Source organism: Podarcis gaigeae (assembly GCF_964106915.1).
Source record: "Podarcis gaigeae genome assembly, chromosome: 6".
Classification (NCBI taxonomy): Eukaryota; Metazoa; Chordata; class Lepidosauria; order Squamata; family Lacertidae; genus Podarcis; species Podarcis gaigeae.
The window spans coordinates 64,893,790-64,915,524 of NC_139682.1; the positions used below are offsets into that span (position 1 = coordinate 64,893,790).

The 21,735-nt window shown below is 43.0% G+C and overlaps 1 protein-coding gene across 8 annotated transcripts in view; it reads right to left on the minus strand.

Moving 5' to 3' along the window:
• ERICH3 (glutamate rich 3) overlaps positions 1–21,735 on the minus strand; it is a 62,437-nt gene that overhangs the window by 24,065 nt on the left and 16,637 nt on the right. For all 8 annotated transcript variants that reach the window (XM_083742894.1, XM_083742891.1, XM_083742895.1 and 5 more), the window contains 8 exons: positions 21,623–21,694; positions 20,627–20,749; positions 19,114–19,269; positions 16,462–16,647; positions 13,534–13,714; positions 10,290–10,476; positions 6,905–7,194; positions 2,355–2,594 (listed from right to left, as the gene is read on the minus strand). In XM_083742894.1, coding sequence (XP_083599020.1) covers positions 2,355–2,594; positions 6,905–7,194; positions 10,290–10,476; positions 13,534–13,714; positions 16,462–16,647; positions 19,114–19,269; positions 20,627–20,749; positions 21,623–21,694 — 1,435 coding nt within the window. The remainder of the gene's footprint in view (positions 1–2,354; positions 2,595–6,904; positions 7,195–10,289; positions 10,477–13,533; positions 13,715–16,461; positions 16,648–19,113; positions 19,270–20,626; positions 20,750–21,622; positions 21,695–21,735) is intronic.

A 21,735-nucleotide genomic window follows, 5' to 3' on the forward strand; every position in this document is an offset into this window, starting at 1 on the left:
AAGCATGCCTAGCTTTTGGACCCGTTTCGCTGTTTGTATTAATGAATGGGAAATGAGATACATGCTTCCCATTAGATTATTTATGAAGGTGTGCGGCTCAGAATACATAAAGGAAATAATTATCTCCATCAGTTATGCTGACTGGGGAGGACAGAGGTTACCAAAAATGTTATTTATGCTACTGAAAACTAATTCCGCAGCATTTTGATTTCCTTGTGGTAACAATTATCTAGGGTTCATCATTCTGAGTGTTTGTCCCCTGCACAGAACTCAGAAGGCACAGGACTGCATATTTATCGCCCTGAGGTTGTGGGCATGTCATTCTTGGATCAAAATGGAGTCACGCTGCAACCGCTGACCAAAATTTGGCTTGCGGAAAGCCCTGCTTACTATGGAGCCCAGAGGGATGGCAGGAGAGAGCCCTTAGAATTGTTGCTATGGGTTCTCACTATCATATACAGTGGTACTTTTTTGGTGCCTGGTACTTTACAATGCAAAAGTGACATCTACAGGCTGCCATGCAAGATGTTTCTTTTCATATGATGAAAACTATACACAGTTTCATACATTATGCCAGTTCATACATTACAAATTAATTGGCTCTTTCTCTTTTAGCTCAATTTTTTTTTTTTACTGGAAAAAGCGAGCCAGGAACTCACAGAATACCATGAATGTGCTCATGTCAAAAAGACACAAGTGATTCATTGCAACATGTGAATTGGAACACAGGAACACAGAAGGAGCATTGAGAAACACTGACAAACAACTGCTGTCACCTCCCCAAGCAGTCTTTTCTGCAGGTGTCTGGAGGTTTATAATGTTTGAAAAGGATCTTGCAGGGGGGAGTTTGTGCAGGTTCTACACTGCAGGACAGGGTGATATGATATCACATCAGTGGTGGGAGCACACTACACGCAAGGCCTGCTCCTGATATGAATCTGCCTTATACCATACCCTCCATTTCTCCGATGAAAATAGGAATGTCCCATTCCATAATGATAATCTTCCTGTTTATACGCCACACATCTTACTGGGTTGCCCCAGCCACTCTGGGTGGCTTCCAGCATATATAAAAACATAATAAAACATTAAACATTGACAATAACTTCCCTATACAGGATTGTCTTCAGACGGCTTGGGGGTCGGATAACTCCATACCCTCCAACATTTCTCCAATGAAAATAGGGACGCCCTAGGGAAAAGAGGGGCATTCTGGAATCAAATCAGAAACTGGAACAGCTTCTCTAAATCAGGGATGTCCCTGGAAAATAGGGACGCTTGGAAGGGTCTGCTATACTGAGTTAGACACCATGGGTCCATCTAGTGCAATACTGCCTACACAGTGGCTCTCCAGAGTTTCATACAGGGGACATTCCCAGTATCAAGTTGAATCTGGGAGCTTTTGCACTGAAGGAGATGTTCCACCACTCAGCAATGGCCCCTTCCCTAAGGTCCTGGTCTCGCAGTAGTGCACAGAAGTGTCTGAGCAGGCCCATAATCTATGGATCACAATAATCAAACATTGTCTGAAATCAGCAGTACATGAGATGTATTTACTGTGTAAGTGGGAGGTCTTAAGGATGAGAGGGGAAGGCAAGGTAAAAAAAAGGAAACCTGTACTCCCAGGGGCAGCCCAGCAATGAGGCAAGGTGAGGAGACCGCTTCAGGAGGCAGGGTCCAGGGTCCACCCAGGGCAACAGAGCCCAATGTTGATCTTACTCCACTGCATTGTCCCTGGCCTCCTTCACCCCTGGCAGGGAAAGGGAGGAGTCGTCCTGGGGTCCACCTCAGGTGCCAACATGTCTTAGGCCAGCCCTGTGTGCTCCTCCCCTCTCCCCCCCCCCCACCAGCTATATTTGGGAGCTTGAGAAGACTAGAGGTCTATTCCACTCTACACAACGTTGGACATCCACAATTCAAGGTATGTGAGCATGGGCACACTTTAAATAGAAATTATAACACCGCGCTCCTCAATGGGCACCATAAATTCCTGTCCAAGTTAATGGGTTCTGGAGTGAGACTGAAACCTTTCCAGAGGAACAAAGGAAGTGGTCTGAAAGAGAGAGCTTAATTTCTGTCTTCACACACACTGGAGAAGAGAGACCCAAATTTCCTCTTCTAGCTGCTGCCTATCTGGCCATTCTCATATAGTACCTGAGAGGTTTAAAGAAGCAGCTTGGGAGACTTTGTTTATTTTGTGCTGACTGGCACATTCTGTATCAACTTAGCAATCGTAATTCAAATGGGTACTTAAATGTGAACCACAAAATAGATAACCCATTACAGGGCATATGTAACAAGTTAAACATGCATCAGGCCATTCATTCTATGCCACTCTAAGGAAAACAACTAACCTTGTTTTCTCTCCTCCTCCAAGTCACTCCCGGTGTATCCATCACTTTCATCTCGTTCACTGTCAGAGGCCCGCGAAGCTTTCAGTGATGACTTTTTATTCTCCTTTTCATGGTCTAAATTATCTTTTTCATCATCTGAGGGTGACTTTGACATTCTTTTCATTTGATCACCAGCCTGTCCTTCTTCATTAACTTTCCCATCTGATTTCTCTTCATCTGCTTCAAAATCTTCCTCGTATGCTGAAATATAAGGACAAGCATACCGTGAGATAGAAAATGGACCACAAACTACTTGAATATCTCATTAACCCCAAATAGGTTAAGCCCATTAGTCTTTGTTCTCCTTTGCATTTGACCCTTTTCTGCCTATATATATATATACACACACACACACACACACACACACACACACACAAACAATAAAGTTAACATGCTGAGCCATGGATTTAAACTGTATAATGATACAGTAATGTTAAAAACTTTTTCTTGCTACTCCATACGCAAGAGAGGCAGGGCAAATTGTGGCATAATCTCCACACTAAGTACACTGGAATTATTTCAGTGGAGGAGAGGATGATTAGGACTTGTAGTTGTTATACATTCCAAATCCTCACAGACTTTGCAAGGTGAGTGGGAACCAACAGAAATCTTGTTTTCTGTTCACTATGCACCACCTCTCACATTGTGGTTTTTAAGTATACAAGCAAAAAATATGAAACACACAAACGCATATACTTGGAGACACATACTTCATAAATATATGCCTTTAAGAAAGCCAGGACTGCCCACAGTAAACCTGCCTAACTATATATTTTGTGGAAAACTTGTTTGCTATCTTGCAGTGTTTCAAATGGCCTGAAATCAACCCCACCCCACAAAATCAAATGCATTCGATTATTTCTCTTTGTGGGTCTCATTCAGACATAATCACATTGAAGCAAATAATTACACTGGCAAACAGTCCTGAAATATGTTTTTGGGAAATGTGTGTTTGTGAAGAATACATATAATTCCATCCCAAAATATCTGATAGGTGCTCAGATGTAAACAGAGGCATCATGGAAGCAGTAGAACCCTCACTTGCTTATTCCTAAAGACTCCATCCCTGATCTGACCAAACCATGTAACACCCACCCATATCTTCACTGATGTAGGGATCGTGCTAGGATAATTGCAAGGAGTGATGATGTTAAACAAATGAAGTAGCTATCAGTGGTCTTAGCTGAGTTGGAAGTCTGGGCTGGCAAGAAGAATTCTTAACATAATTGGGGGTGCTTTTTTTTACAAGGAAGATGCTGCATACTGTTAAGTGTGACTACATGGCATCACATAAGAAAAGGATTGAATCCGAAGGCGAAAATGGCAGCTGAAAAAGTAACTCTGGTTCTCAATGCATTTTGGAGAAAATCTCCATCAATTAATATTGTGTAACTGCTTGGTACAGTTACTCTTGCTGTGGCACACCTAAGACAACATTTTGTGTCTTTTATTTTTTTTTTATAGCTGTAATTGATTCCCCACCCCCTTTTTGGTGTTGGATCCAAAGGTGTCCTTTTGTGAGTGGAAAGATTCTTCCTATGAGTGGAAGAGCAGCTTCAGATCCAGTCCTTTTCCCTGCACCCAACCCAAGATACCTCAACCCAGTCTGGCCATTCATGCTGTAATAAATGCAAACCATTGTTCCAGTTTGATAAATAATGCACAGGCTATGCAATTTACCTGTAATTCTCTAGCTCCTACCCATAGCTGAGGGTGCTACACTATGCCAAGGAAGAGGTCCACCTCAGCATTGGAGATCATCATCAGTGAATGGATTAATTGTATGCTGATACACTGAGATGCATGTGGACCTTTCACAAATGAAGTATTTTGGCAGCATCCCTTTGTTTCACTACCACCTTGCAGAGAAGCAACAAACTGTTATCACGTAAAAGAAGCTGTCATGTTAACCAGATATATTCCCGGGGGACCACAATTTTTCATCTCTTTCCTTTCCCTATCAACTTTCCTCCATGTTCAAATGACAGAATGCCAGAAAGAACAAGAAATATAGGGGGGAGCATCTCATGCGGAACCAATTAGGCAAATAAACAATAACCTGTAGAGTGGGGCTTAAGGAATAAGTAAATTAAATTGCATCGATCGAGGGTTCCAGCTGCATCTGGGACAGCCAGAGTCTCCTCCACAGGTAATTGTCTGAAAGGTGTTCACCTCCTGAAGGGGGAAGAGGGGAGCTGAAACAAAACTGCACAGCTGGTAACTAATGGGAAACTTGCAATAAACTCATAAAGGAAGTTTCAAGAGTTGGAAGTGAGAATATGTTTATGGCGGGAAAATAGATAGAGCATGCAAAGGACTCACATGTGGAAACAAACAAAAGTCAGTGGTGGGGCTTCAATTCCTGTACAGAGGGGCAACTTTGCTAACAGTTTGCTAGGACCTGCCAGGACAGCCCAGCTCTATTCAAAAGCATGATTTTAGTCCTATTAGCAGAAGTAGAGGACTCTACCCAACTCCTGCTAATAGGACTAAATGCATGCACCGTTAACTGAACTCTAAATCTGAAAATAATGAATTAATTCCAGATTTTTCATTTAGAGATGATAAATGTGTGTGTATGTGTGCAGAACTGAAGTCATCCCTTACTAATTGCTGCATTCTCCTTGGAGCAGATACCGTCAGCCACTTTTGCTCACAAAGAGGTAAAAACACAATGTACATAGTTACATCTGCTTCATGGCAAGGGGAGAAAACCTGTGGCCATCCAAATGTTGTCACACTATAGCTCCCATCATTCTTGACCAGTAGCCATGGTAGCTGGGGCTCATGGGAGTTGCAGTTCAACAGCTTCTGGAGAACCAACATTTCTCCCCCACGCTTTACAGATTACAAGCTTTGCCGTGTCATGTGTACAATGGTACCTCGGTTTTCGAACGTAATCCATTCCGGAAGACCGTTCGATTTCTGAAACATATGAAAGCCAAGGTGCAAAGGGCGGTCTGCAAATTTAATTGAGTAAATTGAGAAACTCTCAGCGGAAGCCATTCAACTTCTGCGGCGCGTTCAAAAACGGAAGAATTAGTTCCGGGTTTTTGGTGTTCGAAAACAGAAACATTCAACCTCTGAGACATTCACTGTACCAGGAAATCTCATCATGCCTCTTTAGCAGTTTTTTAGGCATTGTTTCAAAGTATATTTGGAATTTATTTACTTACTTTGGCTTTGTTGTTTTTTGTGCTATATAAAGAATGAAGGATAAATTGGTGATATTCTTAATTATTTTTAAGCAGCATTGTAAGCCACTATATTTGAAAAAGTTAGAACAGGCTTCCTCAACCACGGCCCTCCAGATGTTTTGAGATTACAATTCCCATCTTCCCTGACCACTGGTCCTGCTAGCTAGGGATCATGGGAGTTGTAGGCCAAAAACATCTGGAGGGCCGAGGCTGAGGAAGCCTAAGTTAGAACTATCTTAAATAAACAAACAGCTCTGCAAAATGGTTATAGCTAAACAAAAAGGGGATTAAATGGTCACTAATGGCACTGTATCGATAATAGTAACTCCTGTGTCTGGTCATGCATCCTATCATGCGTCAACATCTCTGTGGGTATGATTATGAGTGTTTGTGCGATTATGTTTATGAACACAGGATAATTAGGGGGCAATTTTCATAGGAACTTAAGGAGCTTTTTATATGGGGTTAGACCATTGGTCCTTCTAGCCCTGTAGTCCTCAACCTTTCCAGACCCAGGGCACACCTTCAACACAATTATTAACTGGGGGGGGCACTTCTTAATCCCCACCATATATTTGTATTGTGGTAGCACTGCTGTTGTGACCCACAATAGACCATGGGGTTCAGGTGGTGCTGTGGTCTAAACCAGTGAGCCTTTTGGGCTTGCCGATTGTAAGGTCGGCAGTTCAAATTCGTGCGAGGGGGTGAGTTCCCATCGCCTTGTTCCAGCTCCTGCCAACCTAGCAGTTCGAAAGCATACCAGCATGAGTAGATAAATAGGTACCACTGCAGAAGGTAAACAGCGTTTCCATGCGCCAGAAGTGGTTTAGTCATGCTGGCCACATGACCTGGAAAAGCTGTCTATGGATAAACACCAGCTCCCTTGGTCTGAAAAGCAGAGATGAGTGCCACACCCCATAGCCAAATTCCACTGGAATTAACTGTCCAGAGGGTCCTTTACATTTTAGAATGTTGCATTATTTTATTGTTGTTAGCCGCCCTGAGCTCGGCTTCGGCTGGGGAGGGCGGGATATAAATAAAAATTTATTATTATTATTATTATTATTACCTTTTACCTTACCATAAATCAGTGACCCAGTACTGAGTCCTGACACACCAGTTGAAAACCAATGATCTAGCCCATGTTTGCTTAATTATAATTAGCAGATGCTCTCCAGGGTCTCGGGCAGAGAGCGGTCTCCTCTGTCATCTACCACCTGAGATTCCTTAACTGAAGATGCCAGAGACTGGCGCTAGAACTTTCTGCCTGCAGGGCATATTCTGTGCAACAATTTCTCCCCATTCATACTGTACCATCAATTGCTGCAATTCTTGGGCTCTTTTCATCATCACCAAGGGCTCTTTCTATTGCTCTTTTTCTTGCCTCCACTTGCATTTCTTGAGCATCTCCCACAAATTCTTTCTGTTGTTTGGGAGCTGGAGTAAACCTTAAATATTTGCTTTCCTCTCCACTGCTGCTACTCCCTGGTAGCTTATTGCTATATTCTTCCTTCGCAGAATCTTCTTTCTTTTCTTCATCGGCAACAGCGATCTTTTTCTTGGGAGGCAAAGGCTTTTTGTCCAGACCCATTGCGATAATACACCTGGCAAAGGCAGAGTGGGAGATTATGAAAGCAGACCATGGATAATGGAAAGGACACAAACCATTGGGCTCTCCTGTGGCTTAAGAGCCTTGAAGAAACAACATCAGATTTACAGCTGCATCTTAGGTTCCTGTGCTTATATTAAAAAATGCAAAGAAGTGGGTTATATCCAATATTAATCAAGCTCAAAGGAGACACATCTACAGAAGGAGACACATCTACTGAAATTAATAGGCATGCCCAACTTAGACCTATTAATTTCAGTGGGTCTACTCTGAGTAGGACTATCTGTGGATTCATAAGGAATGGCTGCAAAATGGCAATGCCATCAAACTTAGCTTGTTATGGATGGGAAAAAAATAGCATGGTTAACAGGTTGCCTAGAAGCACATTTTTTTCCGGCAATGACCATTGCAAATTGTATTGGAGAAATACGAAGCAGGCATATTGATCTGGGAAAAGAAGAAGAGCCTCTTTTAAGAGGAGTAGTCACAATTTTGTTGGCAGAGGATGAGAAAGGATGCAAACACATGTTTTTCATCCCACAGCGAATCATACTTTGTAAAGATTTCTATAAAAAAGAGAATTATTTGTCTGGTTTGTTCTACGGTGCACCACTTACCGTATATACTTGAGGATAAGCCAACTTTTTCAGCACATTTTTTATGCTGAAAAAGCCTCCCTCGGCTTATACTCGAGTGAGGGTCCTTTCGGGCTGCTCCTTTCTCCTCCTCCACCTTTGCTGCTGTCGGTGGCGGCGGCGGAGGAAGAACGAGCAGCCCAAAAGCTGCCCTTTGTGGCTGCTTGTTCTTCCTCCACCGCTGCCGCCACCAGCCTCTGGTGTGGTGAACCGGCTTATACTCGAGTCAATACGTTTTCCCAGTTTTTTGTGGTAAAATTCGGTGCCTCGGCTTATACTCGTCAGCTTATACTCGAGTATATAAGGTTCAAAATTATGTTTTCAAAGACTTGTAGAGAGTCAGTATTCCTACAAACTATGATTGTTTGGGTGTGATTTGTTCTCCTGCACTATCCTCTCCATATATTTTTTTCTTTTGCTCTATCAGGAGCCCCTGCAGGGACTTAGCAATCACAAGACAGGAAGACAAACCCTATTATGGCTTATGACTTAGGAACACATCATCAAAAGAATTGGGGAGGGAGGAGGAAATGGACATTTCTCACAATGCAATTGGGGGAGGGAAGGACTAGTGCTGTCTACTCTCTTCATAAACAATCTGAAATCTGAGGTAAGCAGTGAATTCATCAAGGTTGTAGAAGATATTGTAGACTATAAAAACCTAGGTAGACTGCTAAAAGCTCTAAAACAGTATTTTCAAACTGGGTGCATGGGCAACAAAATAGCAAATGAGGTTCATAGCCATAATAATTAACATGGTTAAAAGTGCAATCCTATGCATATCTACTAAGAAGAAAGCCCCACTGAAATCAATGGGGCTTATTCCCAGGTATGGGTCTATACTAGGATTGCATACTTAAGACTTACATGTTGATATGTCTAAAGTAAAGATTCTTCCCTTATAAAAGATATTGTTTGAAACATTTTGCTATTTTCCCAAGTTTTTTGGAACAAATTGGCACAGAAACACACGCATGTAGCTAGTTTGGACATTTACTGAAAAATACAACCACCTCTAATTTGCATGCTTTCCACTCCTCCGAACAGCCTTATCACACCAGTGATAGCATAACATTTACATACATTATGCAAATCTTACTCCAAAGAGGGGGAAAGTGTTTCTGGATAGTGGAATATGCTTATCTGAAAAGTAATTTGGCTCTATGGGGGTTCCCATTTCTTTCTTTTTCTTCTGCTTTTCATTGTTATTTATAAAATATCCTATAACAGGGAAAGATGAGACTAGAAAATTTGCATGCATTCTCTTGCCTGGTACTACTTTGCAAATCAAAAGAAATGTTGTAGAAAGGAATGCTTCCAATGAGAAATTGCTGCGTTGCCACTGATTTCAGCCAAAGACAAAAATGAGGGTCCTGGTGTGCCCATATTAATTTAATTGCAACATCAGAATAAACCAGGAAGTACATTGGAGACTCCATACTTTAAAAGATGGCTGTGATCTATAATGTAATTTTTGAGCATTATTTTTATCTTAACCGTCTTAGTATCGTTATTTCCTAAACAGACCTTGAATATTTAGGAAAAGATACAGCAATACCTGCAAGTACTTAATGAATACATTACTGGGACGCAGAGTTGAACAGGATTAGAAGACTATCTTGTTCGGTCTACTGCTACAAAGCAGGACTGTTACCTTGAAAGCACCCCGCAAATCAACCCCTACCAAGCAAAGTCACAAAATAAGAGGACAGCCATGCAAAAATGGTGTCAGACGGTGAAACAGTTTCAAACAAATCAAGCAATCAAATGAAGCTATGCAATGCCTTCATACTCGCGTCAATGGTTTATTGGTGTCTCGTTCTTAAGGTTTTTTGTTTTGTTTTGTTTTTTTAATTCCCAGAATCTGAAAGTGCATCCTTGTTTAAAAGGTTTATTCTCTACTCTCCTTCAACTCATACGTGCATATGCACCTCCTGTGCCTCCTCAGCATCCGTTATGCATTTGATGCCACACGCTGCCACATACTCGACTTTAATAAACAATAGAATAGCTGGTCTGTTTTTTATGGCTATAGATGACTATCCAGGGCTGCCTGTTTCAGCAAAACCAACGCAGAGTGGCATAACCCATAAATACTAACCAGCATATTGTGACAGAAGCTTCCTTGGGTCAGCGCCAACTTTGTCAGATGCACCATGCCACCATGTACATTTGATGATGTGCGCTCAGGATCATGAAAGCTTCTGCAACAATTTAACTGCAAGTATTAAAATGGTCTAATGGTGGGGGGTTTTTTGGCTGCATGAGGCTTCTCTTTTGGAGCTTGGAATCAGCAGGATCCAAGATGGCAGCCAGTTCCTGAACCTACAGCTGAACAGGTGCAGGGCCCTAAAAGAAGAGCCTGGCAGCAAATTCAAGAGTCGAGTTTCCTTCATGCCCATTTTATCTGCTACAGACTCCAGGTCACAACAGACAACCAACCCATTGTCCATACCTGTAGCAAGGAGCTGATCGTTCCACGTTGACAAGACCAAAGTATCCATGTTTGCCTCCCAGCCGAGTCCCCTTCCGATGTTTATATTCACAGCAGGTACTTAAGCGGTCCACTTGCATTCCATTGAGGTAAAAAGTGAGACTGAAGGGGAAGCCGTAATGCCGCTTGGAGACAAACTGAAAAGTTTCTACAATTGAAAACAGCAGCAACAACACAAGACTGTTTTGAGCCTTCTCCACAGCATTTAAGGTGAGTTAAGAGCCGATTCAAGTGTACAGGGAAAGCATGTGGTACCTTATCGCTGGGAGGAGGTGGCACATATGAAAGATTTCCTGCATCAAGGGGAGTGTGTGTGTGTGTGTGTGTGTGTGTGTGTGTGTGTGTGTAAAGGTGTGCCTGAGAGAAAGCTGGGCTCAAACCTTCTCAGGTGAGCTTTTTGGCATTGGAGTATTTTTTCTACATTCAACCCTAACCCTGTAGATAGAAATGGCACTGACCAAGAATGCCTCATCTGGCTTTTACTGCTTGCTTCAGTTGGATTTAAAACGTGACAAGTAAGAAGCCCAATCATCTACTCTATTGACCAAGACCTTCTGCCACAAAAGGCCTACAGAGCAGTTCAGAGAAGTGAAACCTGTGACCCTCCAGAGGCTGCTGGACTCCCTGGCAACCTATTGTCAGCCACTGGTTCACCATTACTATGAGACAGCCTTTCTCAACCTAGGGTCCCCAGAAGTTGTTGGACTACCATCATCCCTAGCTAGCAAGACTAGTGGTCAGGAATCATCGGAATAGTAGTCCAAAAACAGCTAGTTACCCATGCTTGAAAAATACTGCTGTAAGAATTATTATAAAACACTTGTGAGAGTAAGCCTATAGAGCCTGGGGCTCAGGTACCTGTTGAGGCTGTGTTGTGCTGTATATTGAATTATCACTCTGATCCAAAACACTCCCTTGGGTGAGACCACCTGCTGATGTAAAGTGGGTGGTGACTGGTGAGAGATTCTTAGTTTATGGCACCATGCTTTGGAAACCTCTCCTTGAGAAGATTCACCTGGGCTTATGTTGTTATCGTTTTGGTACCAAGGAAATACTTTTGTTTTCTTTCCCGACTATATAAAAGATGTTTATTTTCTTTCCTTATTCTCATTATAATGTTTCATCTCTTGTTCATTTTGTTATTTTAGTGATGGATTGTGATGTGTATGTGCATGAATTTTATTATACATCATCCTGGGAGCACTGCGTACTAAAAGTGGCAGGAGAGAAATTTAACAAAAGAAATAACTAAGTTTAGGAAGAGGAAGCCAAAGCTCTAATCAAACTATAAGCGTAAGGCATCTAATGTTGCCCAGTGGAGAGAATCTTGGATTCACCAGAGGCAACTATCTTCTTGTCAGATAAATTAATACTAAACAAGTAACTTGCCTCATTTGTTTTGTTGTGAGAATGAAAGAAGTTGCAACTCCAAAAAACTAGAAAGAAATTGCTTGCAACACTGCCATGGGTTGGAGCTGCAACAAAATGTTGCAGTGCAACATTCTGCTGTTCAGGATTCCAGCCTCTCCATTCCATTCCTGTTAACCATTTTCCATCCTCCCGATCACCCACTGCCAGAAGCACTCTATAGCTATGTCCACATGTTCAGTCTTCATGAAGCTGTTTTTGAGGGATTCCACTTTACCCTTTAGGGTTTTTTGTTTTCTATAGCTATTTAAAAAAAAAAATGCCTTCGCTCATGCATGCTCTCCTTAGGTCACAGGCCTCACTGGTCCTGCTTCACACCTGTGGTGTTTCTTTTCCTGGCTCTTTTTTGTCTTGATGGAAGCTACAGAATGTGTGCAGATACTAGCCTACTGTACTAGTATTGAAGGAGAGGTGGGATGGCCATTTGTCATTGATGCTTTAGCTGAGATCCCTGCATTGCAGGGGGTTGGACTAGATGACCCCCGGGCTCCTTCCAACTCTACAATTCTATGGTTCTATGTACAAAGGTAGCATTCACACTCATTGCTCCACGTGACTTCATCTCTGGCCCCACCCACCACTTATAGAGTGGTACCTCGGGTTACATACGCTTCAGGTTACATAAGCTTCAGGTTACACACCCCGCTAACCCAGAAATAGTGCTTCAGGTTAAGAACTTTGCTTCAGGATAAGAACAGAAATTGGGCTCCAGCGGCGCGGCGGCAGCAGGAGGCCCCATTAGCTAAAGTGGTGCTTCAGGTTAAGAACAGTTTCAGGTTAAGAACAGACCTCCGGAACGAATTAAGTACTTAACCCGAGGTACCACTGTATTTGACCTTCCGAAGGTTGCCCAGAAGGGAATTAATTCATTCATTCCTTTTATTTGTATCTCGCCCACCCACAGAGCTCAAGGTGGCCTATGTAGTTCTCCTCTTCCCTATTTTATCTTCACAACAACCCTGCAAGGTAAGAGAGAGGCAAGAGAGGCAGTGAGTGACCCAAGGTCACCCAGCAAGCTCCATGACAGAGTGGGGATTTTAACCTTGGTCTCCCAGGTCCTAGTCTGGCACTCTAACCACTATGCCACACTGGCTCGCATGCCGAAAAGGGTTCGCCACCTGTGGTGTGTCCCATCCAAGACCTCTCGGAATGGGCTACATTTACTTCTACATTCTATTCATCGCCTAGCACTACTGCAAATTAAATAATGTAAATTATATTTACTTAATTTATAATTTAATTCAAATAAATAAGTAAAACAGAGACTACATTCTTCCACAGCAATCGCCCTCTATCGTGCCATGAGATTAATTCTACCCAGCATGCAAGCCTTCCCTCAGATCAACATTGTCACCATTGATTCACGTTCAGAATCAAAGCTCAAGCATGTATTCATTTCCCTCCTGGAGTCATAAACAGCTCACCCTGATATATTATAGCTTCTTGTAAGCAGATAATTTGGTATTCATTTTACCCCTGCAAGCATTTTATTAACCATACATCTCCATCCAAAAATTAATCTAACCCGCTGTATTTTGCTAAATCACCGCTGTACATCCCCTTCTTCCATAATTTGCAAAAGTAATTGCAGCCTCGTTTTCAATCATGAAACAGTAAATCTAGACTTAGTTTGAGGCAGCTGGTATATACGTCCCTGGACACGCATAACGACACACAGCTTCGTGGAAATAATTTCGCTTCCACTTCCACAGTTTATCCACATAAAATAAAGAGTTTTCCAGAACTGAAATGAACTCTTGGGCTTTCTCATGCTTACCTCCCTCCAGTACTTTGGCTCTGAACACACACAGGTTTTCACCTCCACAGTGCTGTTGATATATTTTGATTTCCTCTCGGTTGTCTAAAAGGTCATAGGACAGGTGCACTGTTTTCCCCAAATAGATCATGGTAACATACGCATTGCTCTGTATTTGAGGCCTGTAGAACTTCACTGTCTCCTACATCAAAGAGCACAAAACTCCACTGAGATACCTGCAGTTTTCCATGGCTGATATTTGCCCTGCCAAGATCCATTTTGTGCTGTCAGTGTTCAGCAATCGCACTCTGAGCATGTGGCAAGGCGATGAGCAACTGGCAACTTGGCATGCACAATCCCTCTGCTAGAATCCAAAGCAATCACTTACGGCCTTCCCACTGCCTTGACACATATTCCATATGCACCACATGGAAAGAGTCTAATGGACTAAGCTAAGTTGAAGTGGGTGGTGCTGTGGTCTAAACCACAGAGCCTAGGGCTTGCCGATCAGAAGGTCAGCAGTTCGAATCCCCACGACCGGGTAAGCTCCTGTTGTTCAGCCCCAGCTCCTGCCAACCTAACAGTTCAAAAGCACATCAAGTGCAAGTAGCTAAATAGGTACCACTCCAGCAGGAAGGTAAATGGTGTTTCCATGTGCTGCTTTGGTTCGCCAGAAGTGGCTTAGTCATGCTGACCACATGACCCAGAAGCTGTCTGCGGACAAACGCTGGCTCCCTCAGCCTATAGAACGAGATGAGCGTGCAACCCCAGAGTCGTCCACGACTGGACCTAACGGTCAGGGGTACCTTTGCCTTTAAGCTCTTTGGGGCTGCACAGAGCATCACACGATGGAGAGATGTGGTACTTCAGAGGTATCTTATGTGGCAGTAATGGAAAAGGTGAATTCTATGCTGGAATTCTGTGTCTAGGGCAAATGTCTACCAGTTCCATCTGGTATGCTGGCTGAGACCCTTCCTGCCCATGCACTGTCTCGCCAGAGTGGTACATGCTCTGGTTATCTCCTGTTTGGACTACTGCAATGCACTATATGTGGGGCTACCTTTGAAGGTGACATGGGAACTACAACTAATCCAGAATGTGGCAGCTAGATTGGGTACCAGGAGCGGCTGCCAAGGACCATACAACACTGGTCCTAAAGGATCTACTCTGGCTCCCGGTCCATTTCCAAGTGTTGGTGTTGAGCTTTAAAGCTCTGAAACAGCCTCAGCCCCGTATACCTGAAGGAGCGTCTCCACCCCCATCGTTCAGCCTGGACACTGAAGTCCAGCTCCGAGGGCCTTCTGTCAGTTCCCTTGCTACGAGAAGCCACGTTACAGGGAACCAGGCAGAGGGCTTTTTCTCAGCAGTGGTACCCTCCCTATGGAACGCCCTCCCATCAGATGTCAAGGAGATAAAGAACTATGCAACTTTTAAAAGACATCTGAAGGCAGCCCTGCATTGGGAAGTTTTTAATGTCTGATGTTGGAAGCTGCCCAGTGTGGCTGGGGAAACCCAGCCAGATGGGTGGGGTAATAACAACAACAACAACAACAACAACAACATCTCACTTCCAGCATAAAATAATAGGATCATTATGAAAGAGCTCAGGAAATAAAACTGACAATATCGCAATGGCATTGGAGAAATCTATGGTGAAACCACACTTGGAATACAGTGTACTGCTCTGGTCACCACACAGCAAGAAGAATACTGACGCACTGGAAAGAAACTGCATCAGAAGTGCAGTAAAGAACAACTGGAATTCTGAGGAGTCTGAAGCAACCCACCTACGAAAAAGATTAGTGTGTGGGGCTTTTTACTTTAGGGGAAACACAGGCAAGGGGTAATATGACAGAAGTATGCAGAAAGTGGATACAGAAAAGTGTTCCTTCCTCTTTCATAATAATCCAGTGAAGGTAAATGATGTGACCAATAGAATTCACTGCCACACTTTAGGTAGCTTTATTAGACAAATTCATAGAGGATAAGTCTATCAGGGGCTACTAGTCACAAAGGCCATATAGGACTTCTAGGATCAGAGGCAGCGTGTTTGCAGAACTACAGGAGAGTGCTATAATTATTATAATAGTAATTTATTATTTATACCCCGCCCAGCTGGCTGGGTTTCCCCAGTCACTCTGGGCGGCTTCCAACAAAACACTAAAATACAATAACCTATTAAACATTAAAAGCTTCCCTAAACAGGGCTGCCTTTAGATGTCTTCTAAAAGTTTGGTAGTTATTTTTCTCTTTGACATCTTGTGGGAGGGCGCTCCACAGGGTGGGTGCCACTACTGAGAAGGCCCTCTGTCTGGTTCCCTGTAACTTGGCTCCTCGCAGCGAGGGAACCACCAGAAGGCCCTCGGCGCTGGACCTCAGTGTCCGGGCTGAACGATGGGGGTGGAGACGCTCCTTCAGGTATACTGGGCCAAGGCCGTTTAGGGCCTATTGCCTTCATGCCCTCCTTGTGGGCATCCCATAGGTATCGGACAGGAAAGAGAACACTGAACCAGATGGGACTTTGGCCTGATCCAAGATGTCACTTTAAAAAACAATCAATTTTATTGAAGGTTTTCAACATATAATACTATAAAAACCAGACAAAGATAATAACTAAAAAGTGGAAAATAATAAAAAGGGAAAGAAAAGAGGGGAAAACAAAGTAAAAGAAACAGAAACCTACACAGTGGGTGGGTGGGTGGGTGGGTGGGTGGGTGGGTTGTGTTCTATCAACCTTCTATCTTAATCTTCCATTCACAAACAGAGATCCATTTTTATCTTAGTGCAATCCAAAGGTGAGGAGCCACTACAGAAAACAGATCGGTTACATTGTGCAAACAGATAGAGTTTCAATTTGCAGGCGTATCAGTCTACATCCTCAAAGGTTTTAGGAGGAAATGTGATATCGAGGAAACATGAAAGCCAAAAATTATGGCAAAATCATTTTACCTTCATCATTTGCTCCAAGCCATTGGGTGCGGTTGTTGGGCGAAAACGACGGCCTCTCGGTGCCCCACTTTTCTTCTCACTTTTGGGAGGTGGTGGAATAGGTACCATAAAATTGTTAACGATAGGAAGTCGGTATGGGGATATTCCAGCTGAATAATCCAGAGATTTTAGCACCCCTTTCTCTCCCTGAAATATTTAACAGCAGTTAGCACCCATGCCTAATTTAAAATTATGCATTAAGGGCAGTGTTCGATAAACTTTTTTGCGTGGAATTTCTCAGTACTTTAGGTTCAATGGATTTTAAAAAAAACAAAAACAATTTTTTTTGGGGGGGGTACAGACTCACTTGTTCATTTCTGGTCTGCGACACAGATTCTCAATACATCCCACCCCTTTTACTGCTCCCCTAGGGTTTGGATTTCCCTTTGTCCTCTGCTTTTATGAGTTAATATTTATGGGAGGTTTTCCCACATCATGTGCATGTACTGTACCTCAGGGTTTGCCACAGTGAACTCTGTGTGAAAGGAAAGCACTGTGAGAAGAGCAAACCTGTGCTTATAAACATGGAGTGGGCACATGCCAAGGTACACCACATCTCTCCCATTCACAGCTGACAGGGTTTCCTCCAGGGAACATGGGGCACATGCACTGAGAACATTTGCTGCCTCGTGTGTGAGGTTTGCACTTGCCAGAACATCCCCAGTGACTGTGGGTGTGCTGGAGAGCATCCTGTTGGCTATGTATCTGCATTCCAGTCATGAATCTGAATAATCACATGCCAGATCATGGCAGCTTACTAACTGAGGCAATTACAAAGAAAGTACACAATCAATGAAAGTGATTGGCAGTAGATTCAGAAAGTACTTCTCCGCACAACGTGTAAGTGATGAATAGAGTTCACTGCCAAAAGATGTGGCGAGGGCTACTGGCTTAGATGTTTTTTAAAAAAGAGGATCAGACACACTTGTGGATCAATAGCTGTTAGCCATGACAGCTACATTAAACCTCCATGTTCAGAGGCAGTGACAGTACCAACGGCTGTGTTTCCGGGAAGAATCTGGCTGTTCACTGTTGGTGATAGAACGATGCTGACCTATATGGACCTTTGGTCTAACCCAGGGCTTCCTAAACTTTGGTCTCCAGCTGTTTTTGGACTACAGCTCCCATCATCCCTAGCTAGCAAGGAACCAGTGGTTAGGGATTTTAGTGCAAAAATATCTGGAGACCCAACTAGGTCCATGCCCCTCCCAATGAACAGCAAATGCAGAATGAATGGTGCAAAATAACACAAAAAAATGGAATGATAGATATCAGAAAAAAACAATATAATTTTGCTTAAGTTGGTACTAAGAGAAGTTACAAAACCAACTTTTTTGGGGGGGGGGGCAGAATTTGAGTTACCCACTTCTTAGCACGTGGAACTGAATAACTGACATCCTAGCACAGGCTTCCTCAAACTTGTCCCTCCAGATGTTTTTGGCCTACAACTCCCATGATCCCTAGCTAAGCAGGAGCAGTGGTCAGGGATGATGGGAATTGTAGAATGGCAGATGAAGGTGATGGACTACATGGAACTGGCAGAAATGACTGGCAGAATCCGAGACCAGGGAGAAGAGTCGGTGGAGGAAGACTGGAAGAAATTTAAAGACTATCTACAGAAACATTGTAAAATTAATGAATGTTAGAAGGATGTTGGAATGAAGTTATGTGGTTTTAGCAGAAATGTTATAAAGGTTTAGGAAAAAACAGACTGTTAATTGGTGAAAGGAGGGAAAGTAAAGTTACATTATATTAAGATAAATTACAGGACAAAAATTGGAAAAGATGGAAAGGATTTGCTGAAATGTTAACCGAACTAGAATACAAAAAAGGGAGGTATGAGGAGGTCAATGAAACAAGTAATTGAAAGATAAGTTATGGGAAGATTTGCTGTGTTTTTTAATGGACTTTATTTTTCTGTATTTTTTTCTTTCTTTTTCTTTTTCTTTCTTTTTTCCTTATTGTGATGTGTTGTTTTGTTTTTGCTTACTTTTTCTTTTTGTAACTTTTAAAACTTTAATAAATATTATTAAAAGGGGGGGGGGAGATGATGGGAATTGTAGTCTCAAAACCATCTGGAGGGCCAAGTTTGAGGAAGCCTGTCCTAGCAGATGAGTTTTTTTTGTGTTAGGGAAGAGAAGAACAGGGTAGCAGCTAGAGAGAGTTTGGGGTACAGGTAGAATAAAAGAAGCACACTTGCTCAGCCAGGTCTGCCTTGATTCTGCTAGCAACCTGTGCTTCAAACTCTTACCCCACATCCCTAATTATTCATTTCTATCAGCTCAATTGAAAAGGGGAGAAAGGGAGCTTTAAAACTGCATGTACCGGCACAGTCTTCGATTTCCAAAGAGTAAAAGAAACAGAAATTTCTCCTGGAACATTAGCCAACATAAGAGTTAACATCTTAACCCTCAAAGAACTTGCTGTTGGACTACAGCTCCCATCATCCTTAGCTATGATATCTGGGGCAGATGGGAACTGGAATCCAATAATCTCTGGAGGGCACTGTGTTAGCTAACCTTGTGCTGTGCCATCAGTTAAATATGAATACAATGAGTGAGCTTATGACCATTCTTTCTACAGCAACACTTGTATAAAAGAGCAAAGTCTGACCCCGCTGGCATACTGATGTTCTTTCTCATAGATGAGGTGCTTTGGTCTAGAAGCAGCCTTTGGTGCAGGTTCATCTGTGGCACAGCTGAGAAGTGGCTGCAGTCGGACTGGTTGCTGTATGCTCCCTGGTGCGGTGCTTGGTCGAGGATAGGTAGCCTAGGAAAATTAAATAAATGAGAAAGTGGGAGACGCTTAGGAGCAGCTCACTCTATGTGACCAGGTGCTTTTGTTTCAAAGTACATAGGCTGAGGTCCAACACAGCTACTACTATCATATCCCATACTGCATAAATGGTCACAGGATCAGACCAGATGTTTTGCTCACTGTTCTGTCAGTAATAATTATGGTATTCAGACATATATTCTATTGGGAAGTCATGTAGACAAAATAAAGAACGATGTTTTTATAAGAGATTGAAGAGTCATCCACTCTGGAGTTTAATGAGTATCTGAAGATGCTTGACTCCCTATCGTTTTATATTTGCAGCATCCACACAACATCCACCTCATCCAAGTTGGTTGGCTGTACTTTCCGTGTGTTAAATTTTGATTTTTCCAATCCACAGATAATCCAGTAAGGAAAGAAAATCCAAAATAAAAATGAGTGTTAACAGACTGTGAACACATTGAAGTGTGTTGTGTGGGTGGGCTTCTTCTTCTTTTTTACATGTGTGGTGACATTTTCTGGGTGCAGTTTAGACACCCCAGCTCCTACTTCCATGCAGTTTCCATGAGCCCAAAGGAAAGGATGCAGCCTGCCCTTTTCCAGGGGTTGTTGCTCAAGGTAGATGTGTTTTATTTTTAAAGTAGCTATTTTGTGCAGAACTGCTCTTGCACAAAACAACTGTATTTGATATGAAAAAGAACATTTGCCCTTGCAGACATAGGAGGCAAGAAAGGAGAAAGGGAAGAAAGGCAGTGGAAACCTTTCTTGCAATTGACTCCGTATTCTTGCTGGTCTCCAAGGGACACACTTTTTAAAACGGCTGTTTTGTGTAAATCTTGCATTTTAAACAAATAAAATGAAGGTGTGGATGTAGGTCCGCAAACCAGGACACTACTTCCGGTTTTGCGGAGTTCGTAAACTGAATCGTTCTTAAACAGGGCTGTTCTTAAACTGAGGTACCACTGTAACAGTATTTAAGGACACATTTCAACCAGCCAAAAATACTTGGGGAGGCAGCAAAGCGGGCCAGTGAGGGGCATGGTCTGTGAAGAGAGGGTGTTTGTTGATGGGGAGGCAATGTGGTATGGGAAGAATCCCAACAGTCAGATAAAGAGAATTGGGGGGTTGAAGTAGGTCATCAGGCCTAGAGTTAGGTTTGTTTTTACACCAAATCAAAGGAAAAAATGTTACTGGTAAAAAAAAATTTCTCAATGTCGCAAATTCAGGAGTCTTAATACTTTGATTCCAGTTGGATCAAGGCTGTGGCCTGTGATGGCATAGCTGAAAGTTAAATGTTGGACAGGGTTGTAACAAACAAAACATGGCGGATGGGCCCTCTTCAACTCACCAGTTGACCTAACTGCCCCCTGTTGCCAAATCTGCGGCGCCCCAAGCGATTTCTTGGCCCAGTGGGTGGGTGTGGGGAAAGCAGGCGAGGTCCATCTTCCGCTGCCCTTCTTGATCGTTCCACCTAGAAAATTTAGATGCCTGAGAAAGTGGTATAGTTAAGAAACGGAAGATGCTCCCTGTTTGCCCTGCTGTTTGGCGAAATCTGTGAAAAGCAGTTTCTCAATTACTAAACCAGTATTTTGAGACCTCATAAGAGAGCCAAGACTAGCAAATGAGTCTTGAGGTATTAGTAAATGGGTTTTTATTTTTGTATAAATGTGACTGTTGCTAGTCAAAAGCAAATCATGTCTAATAAGCTGTGAGACAACACAGCCAATTATGCATTAAGAACAGAGAGAGAGAATTAGAGAGATGAAATAAATATCAATGTTGTGGCTATATACATAGAAGTAACTGCTTACAGTTGGACGCAGGTGGCGCTTGGACGCAGGTGGCGCTGTGGGTTAAAGCCTCAGCGCCTAGGACTTGCCGATCGAAAGGTCGGCGGTTCGAATCCCTGCGGCGGGGTGCGCTCCCACTGCTCGGTCCCAGCGCCTGCCAACCTAGCAGTTCGAAAGCACCTCCGGGTGCAAGTAGATAAATAGGGACCGCTTACCAGCGGGAAGGTAAATGGCGTTTCCGTGTGCGGCTCTGGCTCACCAGATGCAGCTTTGTCACGCTGGCCACGTGACCCAGAAGTGTCTCCGGACAGCGCTGGCCCCTGGCCTCTTAAGTGAGATGGGCGCACAACCCCAGAGTCTGTCAAGACTGGCCCGTACGGGCAGGGGTACCTTTACCTTTACCTTTAACTGCTTACAGAATCTGACAAAGTTTCTTCACAGAATTCTTATCTCTCACACCAGTGATCCCATTCCTAGCACAGACAAAGAGGTGTACAGCATTCACAAAACAGGTTTTTGAGGTTTCCTGTAAGATGGAAGTGAAAAATATTTACCTTAACTCTCTGAATACGGTCTTTTCTGGCAGAAGTTTCAAATTTTCTTTTGATCTCACCCTGGTGATGACGCTAGTTAGGTGTTTTTTAAAAAAAAGAAAAGGGAAATATCT